The sequence below is a fragment of the Bufo gargarizans genome, chromosome 4 (genome assembly GCF_014858855.1).
Source record: "Bufo gargarizans isolate SCDJY-AF-19 chromosome 4, ASM1485885v1, whole genome shotgun sequence".
Taxonomy (NCBI): Eukaryota; Metazoa; Chordata; class Amphibia; order Anura; family Bufonidae; genus Bufo; species Bufo gargarizans.
This window is the reverse complement of record NC_058083.1, coordinates 471206106-471225895: the sequence shown is the minus strand read 5'-3', so window position 1 is coordinate 471225895 and position 19790 is coordinate 471206106. Positions and strand designations below refer to the sequence as shown.

The window sequence follows — 19790 nt, the reverse complement described above, 5'->3', positions numbered from 1 at the left end:
ACAATATGCAGAAGTGGACAATGGAGCAGTGCAAGAAGATGGCTTGGTCTGATACTTCATGTGAATGGTTGCTTATGTGGCGAAGAGATGGCACCCGAATCACTATGGAAAGAAGACAAGCTGGTGGAGGCAGTGTGATGCTCTGGTCAGTGTTCTCCTGGGAAACTTTGGGTCCTGACATTTATATGGTTGTTTCTATGACACATATTTCCATTAGCGTTCATGGTGTTTACTTGGCCTCCAAATTCCCCAAATCTCAGCCCGATCGACCATAAAATGTACTGGAAAACATCTTTTAGCTTCCTGGATTTAAAAGGAGTTTCTCTGCAGTTTTGATCCCTCATAACTGCAGACAGTGCTGTTTTGGTGGGGGAGGGAAGGAGCAGTGTTAGCATACTGGGAGTGATGGACCATTTAAAGGATCCTCTCCTAACATCTTGGTGACAGATACCACAGAACACTTTCAGACATCTTGTGAAGTGCATGCCTTGATGAGTCAGAACTGTTTTGGTGGCACAAGGGGGCTAACACAATATTGGGCAGGTAGTTTATTGTTATTGCTGATCTCTGTAAGTATTGTGAGGCAGTGGCAGGCCTCATATATGAGGAAAGATATGTTTCTTCTAGAATGGTGCAGGAAACCTCTTAGAGGAGATGTACAGGTCCTTCTAAAAAAAATTAGCATATTGTGATAAAGTTCATTATTTTCTGTAATGTACTGATAAACATTAGACTTTCATATATTTTAGATTCATTACACACCAACTGAAGTAGTTCAAGCCTTTTATTGTTTTAATATTGATGATTTTGGCATACAGCTCATGAAAACCCAAATTTCCTATCTCAAAAAATTAGCATATTTCATCCGACCAATAAAAGAAAAGTGTTTTTAATACAAAAAAAGTCAACCTTCAAATAATTATGTTCAGTTATGCACTCAATACTTGGTCGGGAATCCTTTTGCAGAAATGACTGCTTCAATGCGGTGTGGCATGGAGGCAATCAGCCTGTGGCACTGCTGAGGTGTTATGGAGGCCCAGGATGCTTCAATAGCGGCCTTAAGCTCATCCAGAGTGTTGGGTCTTGCGTCTCTCAACTTTCTCTTCCCAATATCCCACAGATTCTCTATGGGGTTCAGGTCAGGAGAGTTGGCAGGCCAATTGAGCCCAGTAATACCATGGTCAGTAAACCATTTACCAGTGGTTTTGGCACTGTGAGCAGGTGCCAGGTCGTGCTGAAAAATTAAATCTTCATCTCCATAAAGCTTTTCAGCAGATGGAAGCATGAAGTGCTCCAAAATCTCCTGATAGCTAGCTGCATTGACCCTGCCCTTGATAAAACACAGTGGACCAACACCAGCAGCTGACATGGCACCCCAGACCATCAATGACTGTGGGTACTTGACACTGGACTTCAGGCATTTTGGCATTTCCCTCTCCCCAGTCTTCCTCCAGATTCTGGCACCTTGATTTCCGAATGACATGCAACAGTTCAGTGCTGCTTCTCTGTAGCCCGTGTCAGGCGCTTCTGCCGCTGTTTCTGGTTCAAAAGTGGCTTGACCTGGGGAATGCGGCACCTGTAGCCCATTTCCTGCACACGCCTGTACACGGTGGCTCTGGATGTTTCTACTCCAGACTCAGTCCACTGCTTCCGCAGGTCCCCCAGGGTCTGGAATCGGTCCTTCTCCACAATCTTCCTCAGGGTCCGGTCACCTCTTCTCGTTGTGCAGCGTTTTCTGCCACACTTTTTCCTTCCCACAGACTTCCCACTGAGGTGCCTTGATACAGCACTCTGGGAACAGCCTATTCGTTCAGAAATTTCTTTCTGTGTCTTACCCTCTTGCTTGAGGGTGTCAATACTGGCCTTCTGGACAGCAGTCAGGTCGGCAGTCTTACCCATGATTGCGGTTTTGAGTAATGAACCAGGCTGGGAGTTTTTAAAAGCCTCAGGAATCTTTTGCAGGTGTTTAGTGTTAATTAGTTGATTCAGATGATTAGGTTAATAGCTCGTTTAGAGAACCTTTTCATGATATGCTAATTTTTTGATAGGAATTTGGGGTTTTCATGAGCTGTATGCCAAAATCATCAATATTAAAACAATAAAAGGCTTGAACTACTTCAGTTGGTGTTTAATGAATCTAAAATATATGAAAGTCTAATGTTTATCAGTACATTACAGAAAATAATGAACTTTATCACAATATGCTAATTTTTTGAGAAGGACCTGTATGTTATGGTTTGCTGTGTTTTCCCCACAATCCACTCCGGGTTTCACAGGTGGCCCCTGTCCACAGTTCTCGTTTAAAAGTCAGCAACAATCCTCAGGTGGGGGAGTCTGAAGAGAGAAGCCTGAGATGCTCAGTGTGGTCACAGCCAGGAGGGCTATCGGACCGTCATCCCCCTAAGGTACTGGTGTGGTCACAGCCAGGAGGGCTGTTAGACCGCGATCCCCCCCAAGGTACTGGTGTGGTCACAGCCATGGGGGCTGTTGGACAGTGATCGCTCCCAAGGTACCGGTGTGGTCACAGCCAGGAGGCTGCTGGACCGCATGGCTGAGTAAAGCTGGATCTCACCCCTTGAGTGAACTGCATCTTAGAGGTAAGTTTGGGATACCTCTGTATTAGGTAGAGCCCAGACAGGCAGGTGTTTATATTGTATTTGTGGTGCTCGAGCCTCACCCAGTAACGTTAACTGGGTGATCATCTGTACTGCTTAAAGTGACACAATAATGCACTGTTTGGGCTTGGAAACATCTTGTTTGATGAGCAGTCTGTCATTGCCGACCCGGACTACATAAATATAACATAAATTATCACCTACGGTGAACGCCGTAAAAAAATAATAAAAAAGACTTAATTGCTAATTTATTCATAGTTGTCACCGAAAAAACATAATCGATCAAAATCGAGCCATTAACTCCAAAATATTACCACTGAAAAATACAAGTCGTCCTGCAAAAATCAAGCCCTCACACAACTCCATAGAAGGAAAAATAAAAAAGTTATGGGTCTTGGGAAGCGGCAATGCAAAAAAATGAATTTCTTTAAAAAAAAGAAAAAGGGGGTTTTATTGCAAAAAAAGTTGTAAAACGTAAAAAAAAATATATGTATTTGGTATCGCTGTAATCGTACTGACCCAGAAAATAAAGATGTTATGTTATTTATACTGAAAATTGAACGCCGTAAAATTTATAACGTAAAAACGCAGAGGCAGTATTGCTGTTTTTCCCATCTCCCTCCCAGAAAGAGTTAATAAAAGTTAATCAGAAAGTTATGTGTACACCAAAATGGCGCCATTAAAAACTACAACTTGTCCTGCAAAAAACAAGCCCTCATAAAGCTATATAGACGGAAAAATAAAAAAAGTTATAGCTCTTGGAAAGCGACGATAAAAAAAGGAAGAAAAACGCTTTGTCAGTAAGCCCCAAACCAGGCCGGCCACTAAGGGGTTAAATTCCTGCTCATTCTGGGCTTTGAAGCCAAGGAGGTGGTCCTATCAGTGACTATGTTTACAGAAATAGTTGTCAATCACTGATAGGACCGCCTCCTGGACTTGAAAGCGCAGAATGAGCAGGGATTTGAATGGATAAATTACAAGTTATACTGAATCTTCTCCCATAAAACTATATATCGATCTGCTCAGCTCCTCCTGCGGTATAACATACTTCATGTAGGTTACGTTGCATTTTCATAGTGACAGGCTCCCTTTAAAATTTGAGACGACCACATTCAATGCAATTTCAATTGTCTTCTGGGGTGGGGGCGTCTTCTCAAGGAAGATGTCCAGTATGCATAGTATATGATGGTATGGTACATCGGTCACAGGAAATCTGATCTGTATAAGGGAGTGGTCTTGTCAAATTCGTAGTCTTTTACTGAAACAGACACATCAGGAGAGCTGATAAGTACTGTTTAGGTGAAAAAGTAATCAAACTACTTTTTACATTTACTGTATGATGTATTTTTTTGTGTTTTGAAAGGTCTCATTTCCAACTACCTCTGGTAGTTTACCAAGAGCAGCCACTCCAGTCAACTTACAGAAAAGTCTTGGGGTAGACAATGAGGAAGACGATATGAAAGAGGAGCACTGTGACGACACTCCTAAACTCTCAACCCCACCACCCAGCAACAGTAGTTCACCTGGAAGTCCATCTACTTCAAACAACAAGTCTTCAGTCGCTAAAGCAGATAACAGTGACAACATCAGTCTTAGTCCAACATCAACGCAGAACTCCCAACAAGCCCCCAAAAAGCGAGTTCCCTGCATATATGGAGAGCAGTGCTACAGGTAATTGTGTTTTTCTTTATAGGAACATTTGAACTTTGTAAGGTCATGATATTTTCTCTCCTCATGGAAAAGCTGATCAAATGTTCTCCCAACCCATAATTTTAAAAACTGGTGGTTGCACTCTTGCTCCTAGCACGAAGCAGTTACCTTTCCAGTTTCATACTACCTAGCACAATGATGTATAAATCATTTGTTACCTTGATCATGAGGACGTAGAGATGCAAGTATTTCTCTATAGTTTTTTTCAGTGAAAATATTCCTCATGTAGAAGAAATAAAGTAAACCACAAGTAGAAATGTATGTACCGTACATAATATTTAGCATCATATTAAAGGGGTTTTCCAGGATTTTGATACTGATGACCTATCCTCAGTTTAGGTCATCAGTATCAGTGGGGGTCTGTCATTGAGGACCCCAAGCCGATCAGCTGTTTGAGAAGGCATGCAGCCTTCTCTGTGCTTACCAAGCACAGCGCTGTACATTTGTATAGCGGCTGGCCTTGGTATTGCGCTCAGCCCCATTCTCTTTAGTGGGGCCTAGCATGATATCAAGCACAGCCGCTATACAATTTTAGTCATAAACTATTTTCTATGCGTTTCCATGTTTGTCAGCCTCTTCCATAGTCTTTGAAAAGCTTTAGTCCTCCAGAGCTGAGCATCGTTTAGGACAAAGCTTTTCGGTTCCGCTAACAAGAGGGGAATGTTAGAACGAAGGAAGACATCAGTAATTAACGAGGTTAAAGGTATTGTCTCTCTTCAGCAGATGGCGTTTATCATGTAGAGAAAGTTATTACAAGGCACTTACTAATGTATTGTTATTATCCATATTGCCTCCTTTGCTGGCTGGATTCATTTTTCCCTCACATTATACACTGCTTGTTTCCATGGTTACAACCACCCAACAATCCAGCAGCGGTGGTCGTGCTTGTGCACTATAAGGAAAAAGCGCAGGCCTCTCTGCTGCCTAGCGCAGCAGGGGTGCGCATAGGGCGGTGCATTTTCCTATGATGTGCGAGCACAGCCACCACTGCTGGACTGAAGAGTGGTCGTAAGCCTTGGATAAGAGCGGTGTATAATGTGATGGAAAAATTAATCCAGCCAACAAAGGAGGCAATAGGGACAATCACAATACATTAGTAAGTGCCTTGTACAGTATTAAATTTGTCTACATATAGATGTAATTTGCTGAAATGATAGATTAACCCCTTAAGGACGTACCGGTACGCCATGTTTGCTGAGTCCTTAAGGACCCATGACGTACCGGTACGTCCTAACTTTAAAACTACATTGCGGCGTGGCGGGAGTTAATAGGAGCAGGATGTCCGCTGAAATCATTCAGCGGGCATCCATATAAATGGGGTAATTCTGTAAACTACAGAATCAGGGCCATAAATATTAAGTTGGGTTTGGCTGTTAACCCTTGCTTTGTAACTGGAAAATCTGCCAAAAAAGTTAAATTTTTAAATTGTATCTCTATTTTCCATTAATAAATTCCATTTGTGGAACACCTAAAGGGTTAACTACATTTGTAAAATCAGTTTTGAACACATTGAGGGGTGTAATTTCTTAGATGGGGTCACTTTTATGGAGTTTCTACTCTAGGGGTGCATCAGGGGGGCTTCAATTGGGATATGGTGTAAAAAAAAAACAAAAAAAAAAAAAACAGTCCAGCAAAACCTGCCTTCCAAAAACCGTGTGGCATTCCTTTCCTTCTGTGCCCTGCCGTGTGCCCGTACAGCAGTTTACAACCACATATAAGGTGTTTCTGTAAACTACAGAATCGGGGCCGTAAATATTGAGTTGGGTTTGGCTGTTAACCCTTGCTTTGTAACTGGAAAAAAATTGTTAAAATTGAAAATCTGCCAAAAAAGTGAAATATTGAAATTGTATCTCTATTTTCCATTAATTCTTGTGGAACACCTAAAGGGTTAACAAAGTTTGTAAAATCAGTTTTGAATACCTTGAGGGGTGAAGTTTTTAGAATGGGGTCATTGGGTGGTTTCTATTATGTAAGCCTCACAAAGTGACTTCAGACCTGAACTGGTCCCTAAAAATTGGGTTTTTGAAAATTTCAGAAAAATTTCAAGATTTGCTTCTAAACTTCTAAGCCTTGTAACATCCCCCAAAAATAAAATATCATTCCCAAAATGATCCAAACATGAAGTAGACATATAGGGAATGTAAATTAATAACTATTTTTGTAGGTATTACTATGTATTATAGAAGTAGAGAAATTGAAACTTGGAAATTTGCAATTTTTTAAAAATCTTTGGTAAATGTGGTATTTTTTTTATAAATAATTTTTTTTTTTTATTACTTCATTTTACCAGTGTCATGAAATACAATATGTGACGAAAAAACTGTCTCAGAATGGCCTCGATAAGTCAAAGAGTTTTAAAGTTATCAGCACTTAAAGTGACACTGGTCAGATTTGCAAAAAATGGCCAAGTCCTTAAGGTGAAATAGGGTCCTTAAGGGGTTAAAGGATTTAGAGACCTTTTTGTAAAAAATTAAATACAATTTTTTACACTAATTTATTTTGTGGAGAAAATAATTTCTCCAATTGGTTTTGTTTCTTTTTCTTTTTTTGTTTTCCTTCTACAGCCTGCTGTGCTTCCTCTGCACAGTAGGCTGCTCTTAGTGAATTTACAGAGAATCCGTCACCTGACAGATTTTCTGTAACTCCTCCTTTCTCCACAGGGGAGTGCGCAGTGTCTCTTTCCCTCCCCAGCAGCGGTCCCCTCTCCCCCACAATGGGATGGCCCAGTAGTGTAGAGTGTCAACTGTAACATACAGCTGACACTCTGCTTGACATTACAGACATAACCCCTTCCAGAGGTTAACCATCCGGACGCAGCTCTGCCGTTGCAACGACCAGATGCTTGAAGGGTTACCTGATGGAGCTCCCTTCCTCTCGGCCACCCCTCCTTCCCCCCCAAAATAAAAATCTGTGTGGTGTGGTTGCTGCTGGTTTTTGCCATAGTGAGAACCAAAGGTATTTACGTCCCCCCACCCCCCATTGGGTGTTCCTTCTCATCATGCCCCATCCCCACCTGCCGCACCATCACTCATTTCCCCCACCCCCCATCGGGTGTTCCTTCTCAGCATGCCCTGCTCCCCACTTGCCACACCATCACTCCTCCGGGGCACTGCTGTCTCCCCTTTTCGTCCTCAACTAGTGCCTGACCTGGCGGCAGTACCAACACTCCCTCCTGCTGGACAGCTGATGTGTCTCTGCGCGGCTGCTGTGCGAGCAGTGCGACGTGTTCTCCTGCCTACACTGCCACCGGCCCCTGGCAGGGTGAGCCGGAGGCTAAGCCCCTGCAAGATCTCCACCTGCACCGACCATGATCTGGACAACACAGCATGTACTGCGTCCAGGTGCTGGTGTGCTACCAGTGCCTGTAGGAGGGCAAGCACAGCAGCCACGAGGTCATGGTGCTGGGGGCCAGGTGGAAGCTGCAGAAGGTGAGGGGCTACTGGTCACCATGCTGTGGAGTAAACTGGGGAGCATTAATGCTGGCCATGCAGGGTCTGATGGTAGAGCACTTGGCCAAGATTGCTGGGGTGCTGCCCCCTCTGATAAAGGTATTGCTGCTGGTCATGCCAGGGACTGGGGTGGATGAGGCATAGCTTCTGCTGATCATGCCAAGGACAGGGGTGGCAACTGTTGTGCTGGTCATGTCAGGAATGGGGTGGCATCTGATGAGGCATAGCTTCTGCTGATCATGCCAGGGACATGTTTATTTTTTTTTCAAAACAGCTTTTATTGCAAATTATACATTTTTTAAAATGCCCATATTAGGTGTTGCCGTGTCCGTATCAACCTGCTCTATAAAAATACCATGTGATCCAACACGTCTGGTGAACGCCGTAAATTTTTTAAAATAAAAATTAAAAAAGCAATTTTTTATCACCTTACATCAGTGTGATAAAAACGTCAATCAAAAAGTCATATGTGCCCCAAAATGGTACCAATCAAACCGTCATCTCATACCACAAAAAATGAGAACCAACGTAAAGCAATCTTTCAAAAAAATATAAATAATATGGCTTTCAGAAAATGGAAACACAAAACATGATTTCAATTTATTTTTTATTTTTTATTGTGTAAAACCAAAATAAAATTAAAGAAATAGACATATTAGGTATCACTGTGTCCTTAATAACCTGCTCTATAAAAATATCACATGATCTCCCTGTCAGGTGAACATTGTAAAAAATAAAAACTGTGCCAGAACAGCCATTTTTTTGTTTTATATATATATATATATATATATATATATATATATATATACAGTTAGGTCCATATATATTTGGACACTGACACACATTTTGTTTTTATTACCTGATTATTAAAACATATTCAAGTTATAGTTCTATAATGGACATGGACAAAAAGTCCAGACTTTTAGCTTTCATTTGAGGGTATCCACATTATAATTGGATGAAGGGTTTAGGAGTTTCAGATCCTTTACATGTGGCACCCTGTTTTTAAATGGACTCAAAGGCTATTTCATGGGCAGGTGTGGGCAATTCCTTCATTATTTCATTCTCAATTAAGCACATAAAAGGCTTGGAGTTGATTTGAGATGTGGTGCTTGTATTTTGAACATTTTGCTGAGAAGTAAACGTGCGGTCAAAGAAGTTCTCCATGCAGGTGAAACAAGCCATCCTTCATCTGCGAAAATAGAAAAAAAACATCTGAGAAATTGCTACACTATTAGGCAAAATCTACAGTTTGGTGCATCCTGAGAAAGAAAGAAAGCACTGATGACCGCAACAATGCAAAAAGACCTGGACACCCACCGAAGACAACAGTGGTGGATGATCGCAGAATCAAACCCCTTCACAACAGCCAACCAAGTGAACAACACTCTGCTTGATATAGGCGTATCAATATCCAAATCTACCATAAAGAGAAGACTACATGAAAGTAAATACAGAGTGTTCACTGTACGGTGCAAGCCACTTATAAGCCTCAAGAATAAGTAGGCTAGATTGAACTTTGCTAAAAAAAAAAAAACATCTTAAAAAACAGCACACTTTTGGAAAAACATTCTTTAGACAGATAAAACCAAGATCAGCCTCTACTAGAAAATAGTATGGTGAAGGCATGGTACAGCTCATGTTTCAAAGCATACCACATCATCTGTGAAACACGGCGGAAGCAGTGTGATGCTTGGGCATGCAAGGCTGCCAGTGACACTGGGTCCCTAGTGTTTATTGATGATGTGACACAGGACAGAAGCAGCCGGATGAATTCTGGGGTTTTCAGAGACCATACTGTGTGCTCAGATCCAGCCAAATGCAGCCAAACTGATTGATCAGCGTTTCATATACAGACGGACAATGACCCAAAACAAAAAGCCAAAGCAACCCAGGAGTTTATTAAAACAAAGAAGTGGAATACTCTTTAATGGCCAAGTCCGTCACCTGATCTGAACCCAATAGAGCATTTCACTTGTTAAAGATTAAACCTCAGACAGAAAGGCCCACAAACAAACAGCAACTGAAAACCGATGCAGTCAAGGCATAGCCGTGCACTGAAAAAGGAGGAAACGCAGCGTCTGGTGATGTCAATGAGTTAAAGACTTCAGGCAGTCATTGCCAACAAAGGGTTTTCAACCTAGTATTAAAAATTTACATTTTATTTACAATTATTTAATTTGTCCAATTACTTTTGAGCCCCTGAAATAAAAGTATTTAGTTTAAAAAATGTTTCGGTTCCTCACATTTTTATGCAATCATTTTGTTCAACCCACTGAATTAAAGCTGAAGGTCTGAACTTCAACACCTGAATTGTTTTGTTCAAAATCCATTGTGGAAATGTACAGAACAAAAATTAGAAAAATGTTGTCTATGTCCAAATATATATGGACCTAACTGTATTTATGACAATGGCAGCACATCAGGCCAAATATAAATATGGAGGTGCAGGCCAATGGATCCGGAATCAACTCCAGGATAATCTGAGAATAAAAAAATAATGGCAGCACTCTCAAAAAATGAGTGAAAAGAAAAACACTTTATTTACTCCTGTGGTCCAACTAGGGATGATTGAACTTGTGGTTTTAAGTTCGACGTACAAGGTTTGGGTTATCTAAAAATTCCATTATGGTCTGTGGTAGCGGAATCCATAATGGAATTCTTAGATAACCTAAAACCATGTACGCTGGACTTGAACTTGAAACACAAGTTCACTCAACACAAGTTGCAACGTTTCTGCTCATAGCTTGAAAAAGGCTCTGTGAATGAGCTGAAAACATTGCAACCACAGGGGTAAATAAAGTGTTTAAGAGTGCGGACATTATCATATATATATATATATATACAGTTGCAAGAAAAAGTATGTGAACCCTTTGGAATAATATGGATTTTTGCACAAATTGGTAATAAAATGTGATCTGATCTTCATCTAAGTCACAACAATAGACAATCACAGTCTGCTTAAACGAATAACACACAAATAAATAAATGTTACCATGTTTTTATTGAACACACCATTTAAACATTCACAGTGCAGGTGGAAAAAGTATGTGAACCCTTGGATTTAATAACTGGTTGAACTTCCTTTTGCAGCAATAACTTCAACCAAACGGTTCCTGTAGTTGCAGATCAGATGTCCACAACGGTCAGGAGTAATTCTTGACCATTCCTCTTTACAGAACTGTTTCAGTTCAGCTATATTCTTGGGCTGTCTGGTGTGAATTGCTTTCTTGAGGTCATGCCACAGCATCTCAATCGGGTTGAGGACTCTGACTGGGCCACTCCAGAAGGCGTATTTTCCTCTGTTTAAGCCATTCTGTTGTTGATTTACTTCAATGCTTTGGGTCGTTGTCTTGTTGCAACACTCATCTTCTGTTGAGCTTCAGCTGGTGGACAGATGGCCTTAAGTTCTCCTGCAAAATGTCTTGATAAACTTGGGAATTCATTTTTCCTTCGATAATAGCAATCCGTCCAGGCCCTGATGCAGCAAAGCAGCCCCAAACTATCATGCCCCCACCACCATACTTCACAGTTGGGATGAGGTTTTGATGTTGGTGTGCTGTGCCTCTTTTTCTCCACAGATAGTGTTGTGTGTTTATTCCAAACAACTCAACTTTGGTTTCATTTGTCCACAGAATATTTTGCCTGTACTGCTGTGGAACATCCAGGTGCTCTTGTACAAACTATAAACGTGCAGCAATGTTTTTTTTGGACAGCAGTGGCTTCCTCTGTGGTATCCTCCCATGAAATCCATTCTTGTTTAGTGTTTTACTTATTGTAGATTCGCTAACAGGGATGTTAGCATATGCCAGAGACTTTTGTAAGTCTTTAGCTGACACTCTAGGATTCTTCTTCAACTCATTGAGCAGTCTGCGCTGTGCTCTTGCAGTCATATTTACAGGACGGCCACTCCTAGGGAGAGTAGCAGCAGTGCTGAACTTTCACCATTTATAGACAATTTGTCTTACCATGGACTGATGAACAGCAAGGCTTTTGGAGATACTTGTATAACCCTTTCCAGCTTTATGCAAGTCAACAATTCTTAATCGTAGGTCGTCTGACAGCTCTTTTGTGCGAGGCATCATTCACATCAGGCAATGCTTCTTGTGAAAAGCAAACCCAGAACTGGTGTGTGTTTTTTATAGGGCAGGGCAGCTGTAACCAACACCTCCAATCTCATCTCATTGACTGGACTCCAGTTGGCTGACACCTCACTCCAATTAGCTCTTGGAGATGTAATTTGTCTAGGGTTTCACATACTTTTTCCACCTGCACTGTGAATGTTTACATGGTGCGTTCAATAAAAACATGGTAACATTTAATTCTTTGTGTGTTATTAGTTCAAGCAGACTGTGATTGTCTATTGTTGTGACTTGGATGAAGATCAGATCACATTTTATGACCAATTTGTGCAGAAATACATATCATTCCAAAGGGTTCACATACTTTTTCTTGCAACTGTATATATATATATATATTTATTTATACAGTGTGTGTGTGTGTGTACATATATATACATATTTATATATTGTGACACAGTGCACAGTGAGAGGTTTGGTCTGGGAAAACAGGTATTTTCGTCCCAGCATGTGCTGCTAGGCTGATTTACATCCAGGTGAGGTCAAATACCGGACCGGATTTTAAGTGCAGGTCCGGGTTTTGTCAGCACCTGGCTGTCCTTAAATAGGCAGCTGGGCTCAGAAGCCATGTCTGTGTGCTGGGATCTTAGACCTGTGCTGGGCTGGAGAGCTGAGACCCATGTGTCAGGGGAACATACCGCCTAAAGCCTGTATTTGGACTTTCTGAGGCAGCACTGCCACAAAGGTGACTTTTGGCTATATTAACGCCATTGGGTGTGAAGTAACACCAACACTGCAAAAGTGACATTTTGTTTTTGGCACCATGTGTGAATAAACACTGAAGTTTGAATTACAAACTTGTATTTTTGTCTCTGTACTGCGCCCGCTTATCCTAACTACCAGAGCGAAGCCCCACAATTGGTGGAGGATGTGGGCAAGCGCAGAGAGGCAGGCGTATGCGCCTAAATGTTGTTGTTTTTTCCCACCGGGCACGGTTGTATGTCTTGCATTAAACCCGCTAAATTTCAACCCGTGACCCTTGACAAATTGGAGGTGGTAATGAACGCTAACAAACAGCAGCAAGAAACGAATCTGCAACAGCGCGAGGCTAACAGGCAGCAGCAAGAAACAAACCAGCTGCTGCTTCCTGGCATCCGATCTATTTAGACTTGCCAGAAAGTTAAGGGTGATATTCTGGCAAGACTGGAGGTGAATGTGTTGGTCCAGGCCCAGCGGATGCATCAGTGGTGGTTCAACCCAGCTGAGCCTGCAATACCCCAGTATTATAACTTCACCCCTTGCAAAAATGGCTACAGCCTGACGTGCTAAGTCCCACTGCTATGCTGGATCGTCTGTTAGCCAATATGTTCTGGAGGGCTTTGCCATACACTCTCCAACACTGGATCAGTCAGTTGTATCCTGGCAATGGCCTTGAGATGGTGGACCTGGTGGAATGCTATGAAGCTACCAGGAATCTAAAGGAGGGTTGTGTCAGGAGAGGGGTTGGCAAACCCCGGAAATCTCAACTCCAGGCCCGGAGATTTGAGCCGATAAAACCCGCCCAGGATGTACTCACGGCGGACCTGGCTCCGTGTCATGGTCTTACCTTCTTGCTGCTCTCCTTCGTTTGACATGTGCTGGCGGCCATCTTGGTTTCTGGGTTTCTTGTAGCCTTCCACCCTGCGGCTCCTCCTTCCCACTGGGAGGAGCTGGATGCCTAGCTCATATATATAGGAGGTTTGTGGCTTCAGTTCCTTGCTTGGTCCTCCTGTGTTCACATGCTTCTAAGACTGCTGCTGCTTCTGGTTCCTGATCCTGGCTTCGTCTGACTACCCTGCTGGTTCCTGATCCAGGCTTCGTCTGACTACCCTGCTGGTTCCTGATCCAGGCTTCGTCTGACTACCCTTCTGGTTCCTGACCTCTGGCTTCGCAAGACCCTGCTTTGGTTTAGCCATCCGTTTGGACTTTTGCCTTACAGCTTGATTTTCAATAAAGCCTTCTTATTTCCACTTATCTCTTGTTGTACGTCTGGTTCATGGTTCCATGACATTAGGACCAAGCCATGAATTCTGACGGTACAGGGCCATCCTCGCTACCTACGCTGGTTGCCAGCCTTGATCAGCAGGATCACCTGTTGGGTCGGTTCGCTGTGGCGTTGCAAACCCTGCTTGAACGCACGGCTCATTTAGCTTCCGTTGCCGATGGGTCGGTTGTCGCTCCTGGGCCCGCTCCTACTGCCGCTCCGGTTGTTGCGCCAGAGTCTACCCCGACACCTGTTGCTACGCCTGCGGTGTTTCGGGGTATGACCGGTTCTGCCCCCCTTCCACAGCGCTTTGGGGGAGAGCCAACTCAGTGCCGAGGTTTCCTTAACCAGGTGGGCATTTATTTCGAGTTGCTGCCACATGCCTTTCCTACTGAGAGATCAAAGGTGGGCTTCTTGATCTCGCTGCTCTCGGACAAGGCCTTGGCCTGGGCCAGCCCTTTATGGGAGAACAACAATCTGGTGGTTGCCGGGTTTTCCGGTTTTGTTGCTTCTCTTCGGAAGGTATTCGATGTGCCGGCTCGTGCTGCCTCTGCTGCGAAGCTCCTTATGTCCATCAGACAGGGTTCACGATCCGTAGCTGAATACGCCATTGAGTTTCGTACCCTGGCAGCAGAGGTGGGCTGTGTGCAACAGGTACCCCAGACTCTCTAGATCACTTGTGCCAGGTGGAAGTGGGAGACGGTCCAACGGAGGCTCTGCTGGACTCAGGGAGTTTGGTAACCCTAGTAATGGCTACCCTGGTGCGGTCCACTGAGTATACTGACCGGAACGTCGGGGTGATGTGCAAACCTTTATGCAGGCAAAAAACGAAATCTAAAGACATACAATATACTATACGCTAGGCTTAGTATCTAAAAAGCTATAAAACGCATCGAGGACTTTGATGCGGTGTCAGATCACATTCATTTATTTGATCAGACATGGTTTCCACTCAGTTTATACTCCTTTTCATTACATATTTTCTTTAAAAATGCGGTCATTATAATAAAATCAGATTTTAAAAAATCTAATAAAAAAATTGGATAAAAGGTGAGATGTGAGCACACAATGGACATACAGGTCATTCTAAAAAAAATAGCATATTGTGATAAAGTTCATTATTTTCTGTAATGTACTGATAAACATTAGACTTTCATATATTTTAGATTCATTACACACAACTGAAGTAGTTCAAGCCTTTTATTGTTTTAATATTGATGATTTTGGCATACAGCTCATGAAAACCCCAAATTCCTATCTAAAAAAATTAGCATATCATGAAAAGGTTCTCTAAACGAGCTATTAACCTAATCATCTGAATCAACTAATTAACGCTAAACACCTGCAAAAGATTCCTGAGGCTTTTAAAAACTCCCAGCCTGGTTCATTACTCAAAACCGCAATCATGGGTAAGGCTACTTTCACACTAGCGTTCGATCGGATCCGTCTGCATTAATAACTTAGAAAAAATTCTAAGTGTGAAAGTAGCCTGAGCGGATCCGTTCAGACTTTCAATGTAAAGTCAATGGGGGACGGATCCGCTTGAAGATTGAGCCATATGGTGACATCTTCAAGCGGATCCGTTCCCATTGACTTACATTGTAAGTCTGAACAAATCCGCTCACCTCTGCACGGCCAGGCGGACAGCTGAACGCTGCAAGCAGCGTTCAGCTGTCCGCCTGTCCGTGCGGAGGCGAGGGGAGCGGAGGCTGAACGCCGCCAGACTGATGCAGTCTGAGCGGATCCGCTCCATTCAGACTGCATCAGGGCTGGACGGAGGCGTTCGGGTCCGCTTGTGAGCTCCTTCAAACGGAGCTCACGAACGGACCTATGAACGCTAGTGTGAAAGTAGCCTAATACTGCCGACCTGACTGCTGTCCAGAAAGCCATCATTGGCACCCTCAAGCAAGAGGGTAAGACACAGAAAGAAATTTCTGAACGAAGAGGCTGTTCCCAGAGTGCTGTATCAAGGCACCTCAGTGGGAAGTCTGTGGGAAGGAAAAAGTGTGGCAGAAAACGCTGCACAACGAGAAGAGGTGACCGGACCCTGAGGAAGATTGTGGAGAAGGACCGATTCCAGACCTTCGGGGACCTGCGGAAGCAGTGGACTGAGTCTGGAGTAGAAACATCCAGAGCCACCGTGTACAGGCGTGTGCAGGAAATGGGCTACAGGTGCCGCATTCCCCAGGTCAAGACACTTTTGAACCAGAAACAGCGGCAGAAGCGCCTGACCTGGGCTACAGAGAAGCAGCACTGGACTGTTGCATGTCATTCGGAAATCAAGGTGCCAGAGTCTGGAGGAAGACTGGGGAGAGGGAAATGGCAAAATGCCTGAAGTCCAGTGTCAAGTCCCCACAGTCAGTGATGGCCTGGGGTGCCATGTCAGCTGCTGGTGTTGGTCTACTGTGTTTTATCAAGGGCAGGGTCAATGCAACTAGCTATCAGGAGATTTTGGAGCACTTCATGCTTCCATCTGCTGAAAAGCTTTATGGAGATGAAGATTTCATTTTTCAGCACGACCTGGCACCTGCTCACAGTGCCAAAACCACTGGTAAATGGTTTACTGACCATGGTATTACTGTGCTCAATTGGCCTGCCAACTCTCCTAACTTGAACCCCATAGAGAATCTGTGGGATATTGGGAAGAGAAAGTTGAGACGCAAGACCCAACACTCTGGATGAGCTTAAGGCCGCTATCGAAGCATCCTGGGCCTCCATAACACCTCAGCAGTGCCACAGGCTGATTGCCTCCATGCCACGCCGCATTGAAGCAGTCATTTCTGCAAAAGGATTCCCGACCAAGTATTGAGTGCATAACTGAACATAATTATTTGAAGGTTGACTTTTTTTGTATTAAAAACACTTTTCTTTTATTGGTCGGATGAAATATGCTAATTTTTTTAGATAGGAAATTTGGGTTTTCATGAGCTGTATGCCAAAATCATCAATATTAAAACAATAAAAGGCTTGAACTACTTCAGTTGGTGTGTAATGAATCTAAAATATATGAAAGTCTAATGTTTATCAGTACATTACAGAAAATAATGAACTTTATCACAATATGCAAATTTTTTGAGAAGGACCTGTATAGTAGATATATAAATATGGGGCAAACATGGGGGACGAATAACCACTGAGGAAGGGACGATATACAGTCCCGAAACGCATTTGGTTCCACTACCCGCAACCGATTTCGAGCAAGCAGGACTTTTAATTACACAGGAAATAATACAGGGTTACTATCGGTTACAAGCCGTAAGATATCGAAGCACCCGTCCGCCCACGTGAGGACGTCATCAGTCACGAGGTAAACCGGTATCGATACACGTATGCAGGTCAGCGTGTGATGCGAATCGGCGCGGTATAGACGAAGGGTGAGATCGCGGACACGTGAGTGTAAGCATTACTATTACAGCACCAGTGTCTCAGGACGAACGGCATATACACGGCATATGAATATAATGCCCCTGTAAGATCGTTGCGGTTCAAAATGAGTTTGGATACAATTAATTCAAGTGGATAAGTTTTGGGCCTGTGTAGCTGGACGCCGCACACGTGCTCTGAGATTTTGTCTTCAAATTATAAGAACAGTTGGATTTTAGTTTCCCTCATAAGAGACTATATGGAAAATAATTCTTGCTCAGGACTATTTTTTATCGATTTTATATCCAATTTATAGACTGTAACTGGTCCATATATGCGAATTCTGGATTTTATTGTATGGAGTTTTATTCTTGTTATTTGTCTATTGTACATGAAATTATGTTGTTTGGTTCCAAGTATTAGTGAGTGGCCAGCTTGTTGTATACATTAATGTGAAAGTAGCCTAAACGCAATGAAGTCATTGATTTATCTACAGAAGACTTAGGCAAGTATTATATTAAGCATCCATCGCAGGCGATTGTCGGGAGGACGCGTTCCTTCCCAGCAATCTCCTGCTTGTTAGTGGAGGAGACCGCTGCTATTATATGCAGGAATCTCATCACAGACGTCTGAAAAACGCCACATCTAGTGGAGAGTTCTGACTGCTATCCTGTAGTGGTAGTTACACTTCAAAGAAATAATCTACAAGAACCTGCGTGAACGCTTTAAATGACCTACGTGTTCTTGGTTGTTGATTAACGTTCAAGCCGCACTTCATGTTCCCAGGGATGCTGTACGACCATTTTCATGGTCATTAGGCTAACTATTTCTATGCAACCCTATTAACATCAGAGTCTGAGAATTCATTCTGTGCTGGGAAATATTCCCTTTATGCTTATTAACCTATTAACCTTTAACGTCATAGTGCTCAGTTACAATATGTAAAAATCTCTCTACTTTTAACACTTTCAGTAATGGTACTACTGTCGGCAGTAAGACCCCCATCTCGATCTACTTGTCCCTCATGACAATCTACTTGTCCTGATACAAAAAATTAATTTTAAATCAAAACCATATTTCAATGCACCGCCACGCTTCCCTATGCAGGGAGGTGGTTGTCTTGCGTTCCAGTCTTTGTGGTGTGAAATGACTCTAAGTTTAGTCCTCGTTCACACCAGAGGATTCTGTCCAGAATGCACTACATCGCGTCCGGCTCACTATGTTGTGGGGCAGGAGGGGGAGTCACGATCCATTGAAGTGAATAGCACCGTAGCCACAGCCTCAGGCGATCGGATGCACGGGATCGCAAGGCACAATTGTGCTTGAGGTCCGGTCAAAATGCTGCTTGCAGCATTTTGTTTGGAGTAGACCGCAGGCATAATGTGCCTTGCGATCCCGTGCAGCCGTTGGGCATGGTTATGGTGCCAATCACTTCAACAGACCACTACGCCCCCTCCTGCCCCACAATATAGTTAGCCAGCTGCAATGCGGTGCAGTGCATTCTGGACAGAATCAGGACAGAACGCACTGCCTGGTGTGAACGAGGCCTGAATGTGATCACAGCTCCCTGTCAGAGGTCGGGTGCTGGGAATGTGTGTACAATGTTTGCATTGGTGGGCAGTGCGCCCACCTCCTAGTAGTAAAATCATTGGTGGGCAGTGCACCCCCCCAGTATTAAAATCATTAGTGGACAGTGCGCTGCCCCCCCCCAGTATTAAAATCATTGGTGGGCTTGGTATTGCAGCTTATTCACTTGAATGTGACCAATGAACATGACAACACTTGCCTAGGAAGAGGCCGTATCGCTCACTAGAGCACCACAGCCTCTTCACACATCTGATTGGCGGAGTTGCCGGGTGTCAGACCCCTACCAATCAGGTATTGATGACCTATCCTGAGAGTAGGCTATCAGTATCGAGCGCCTCGAAAAACGCCATCCATAGGTTATCAGCATCAGATCGGCAGGAGTCCGATACCCGAGACCCCTGCTCATCACCAGTAGGAGAAGGCCTGCCGCTCCTGTGAGCTTGTCTCCGCTTACCCTAGGCCAGTGACATCATGACTATCAGTGATGCGGCCTGAGCACTGCTCAGCCCCATTTAAACAGCTTATCAGCAGGGTTCCCGGTGTCGGGCTCCTACCAATCAAACCAGAAGATAGGTCATCAGTTAGAATAGTTGGATAACCCCTTTAACCCCTTAAGGACACAGCCTTTTTACACCTTAGGACCAGGCCATTTTTTGCAAATCTGACCAGTGTCACTTTAAGTGCTGATAACTTTAAAACGCTTTGACTTATCCAGGCCGTTCTGAAATTGTTTTTTCGTCACATATTGTACTTCATGACACTGGTGAAATTAAGTCAAAAAAATATTTTTTTTTGCACCAAAAAATACCTAATTTAACAAATTTTTGGAAAAATTAGCAAATTTCAAAGTTTCAGTTTCTCTACTTCTGTAATACATAGTAATACCCCCAAAAATTGTGATGACTTTACATTCCCCATATGTCTACTTTATGTTTGAATTGTTTTGGGAATGATATTTTATTTT

General features: G+C 43.2%; 1 protein-coding gene across 1 annotated transcript in view; it reads left to right on the top strand.

Moving 5' to 3' along the window:
* Positions 1–19790, top strand: part of APLF (aprataxin and PNKP like factor) — a 265162-nt gene that overhangs the window by 172751 nt on the left and 72621 nt on the right. The window contains exon 8 of the mRNA XM_044291261.1: positions 3979–4286. Coding sequence (XP_044147196.1) covers positions 3979–4286 — 308 coding nt within the window. The remainder of the gene's footprint in view (positions 1–3978; positions 4287–19790) is intronic.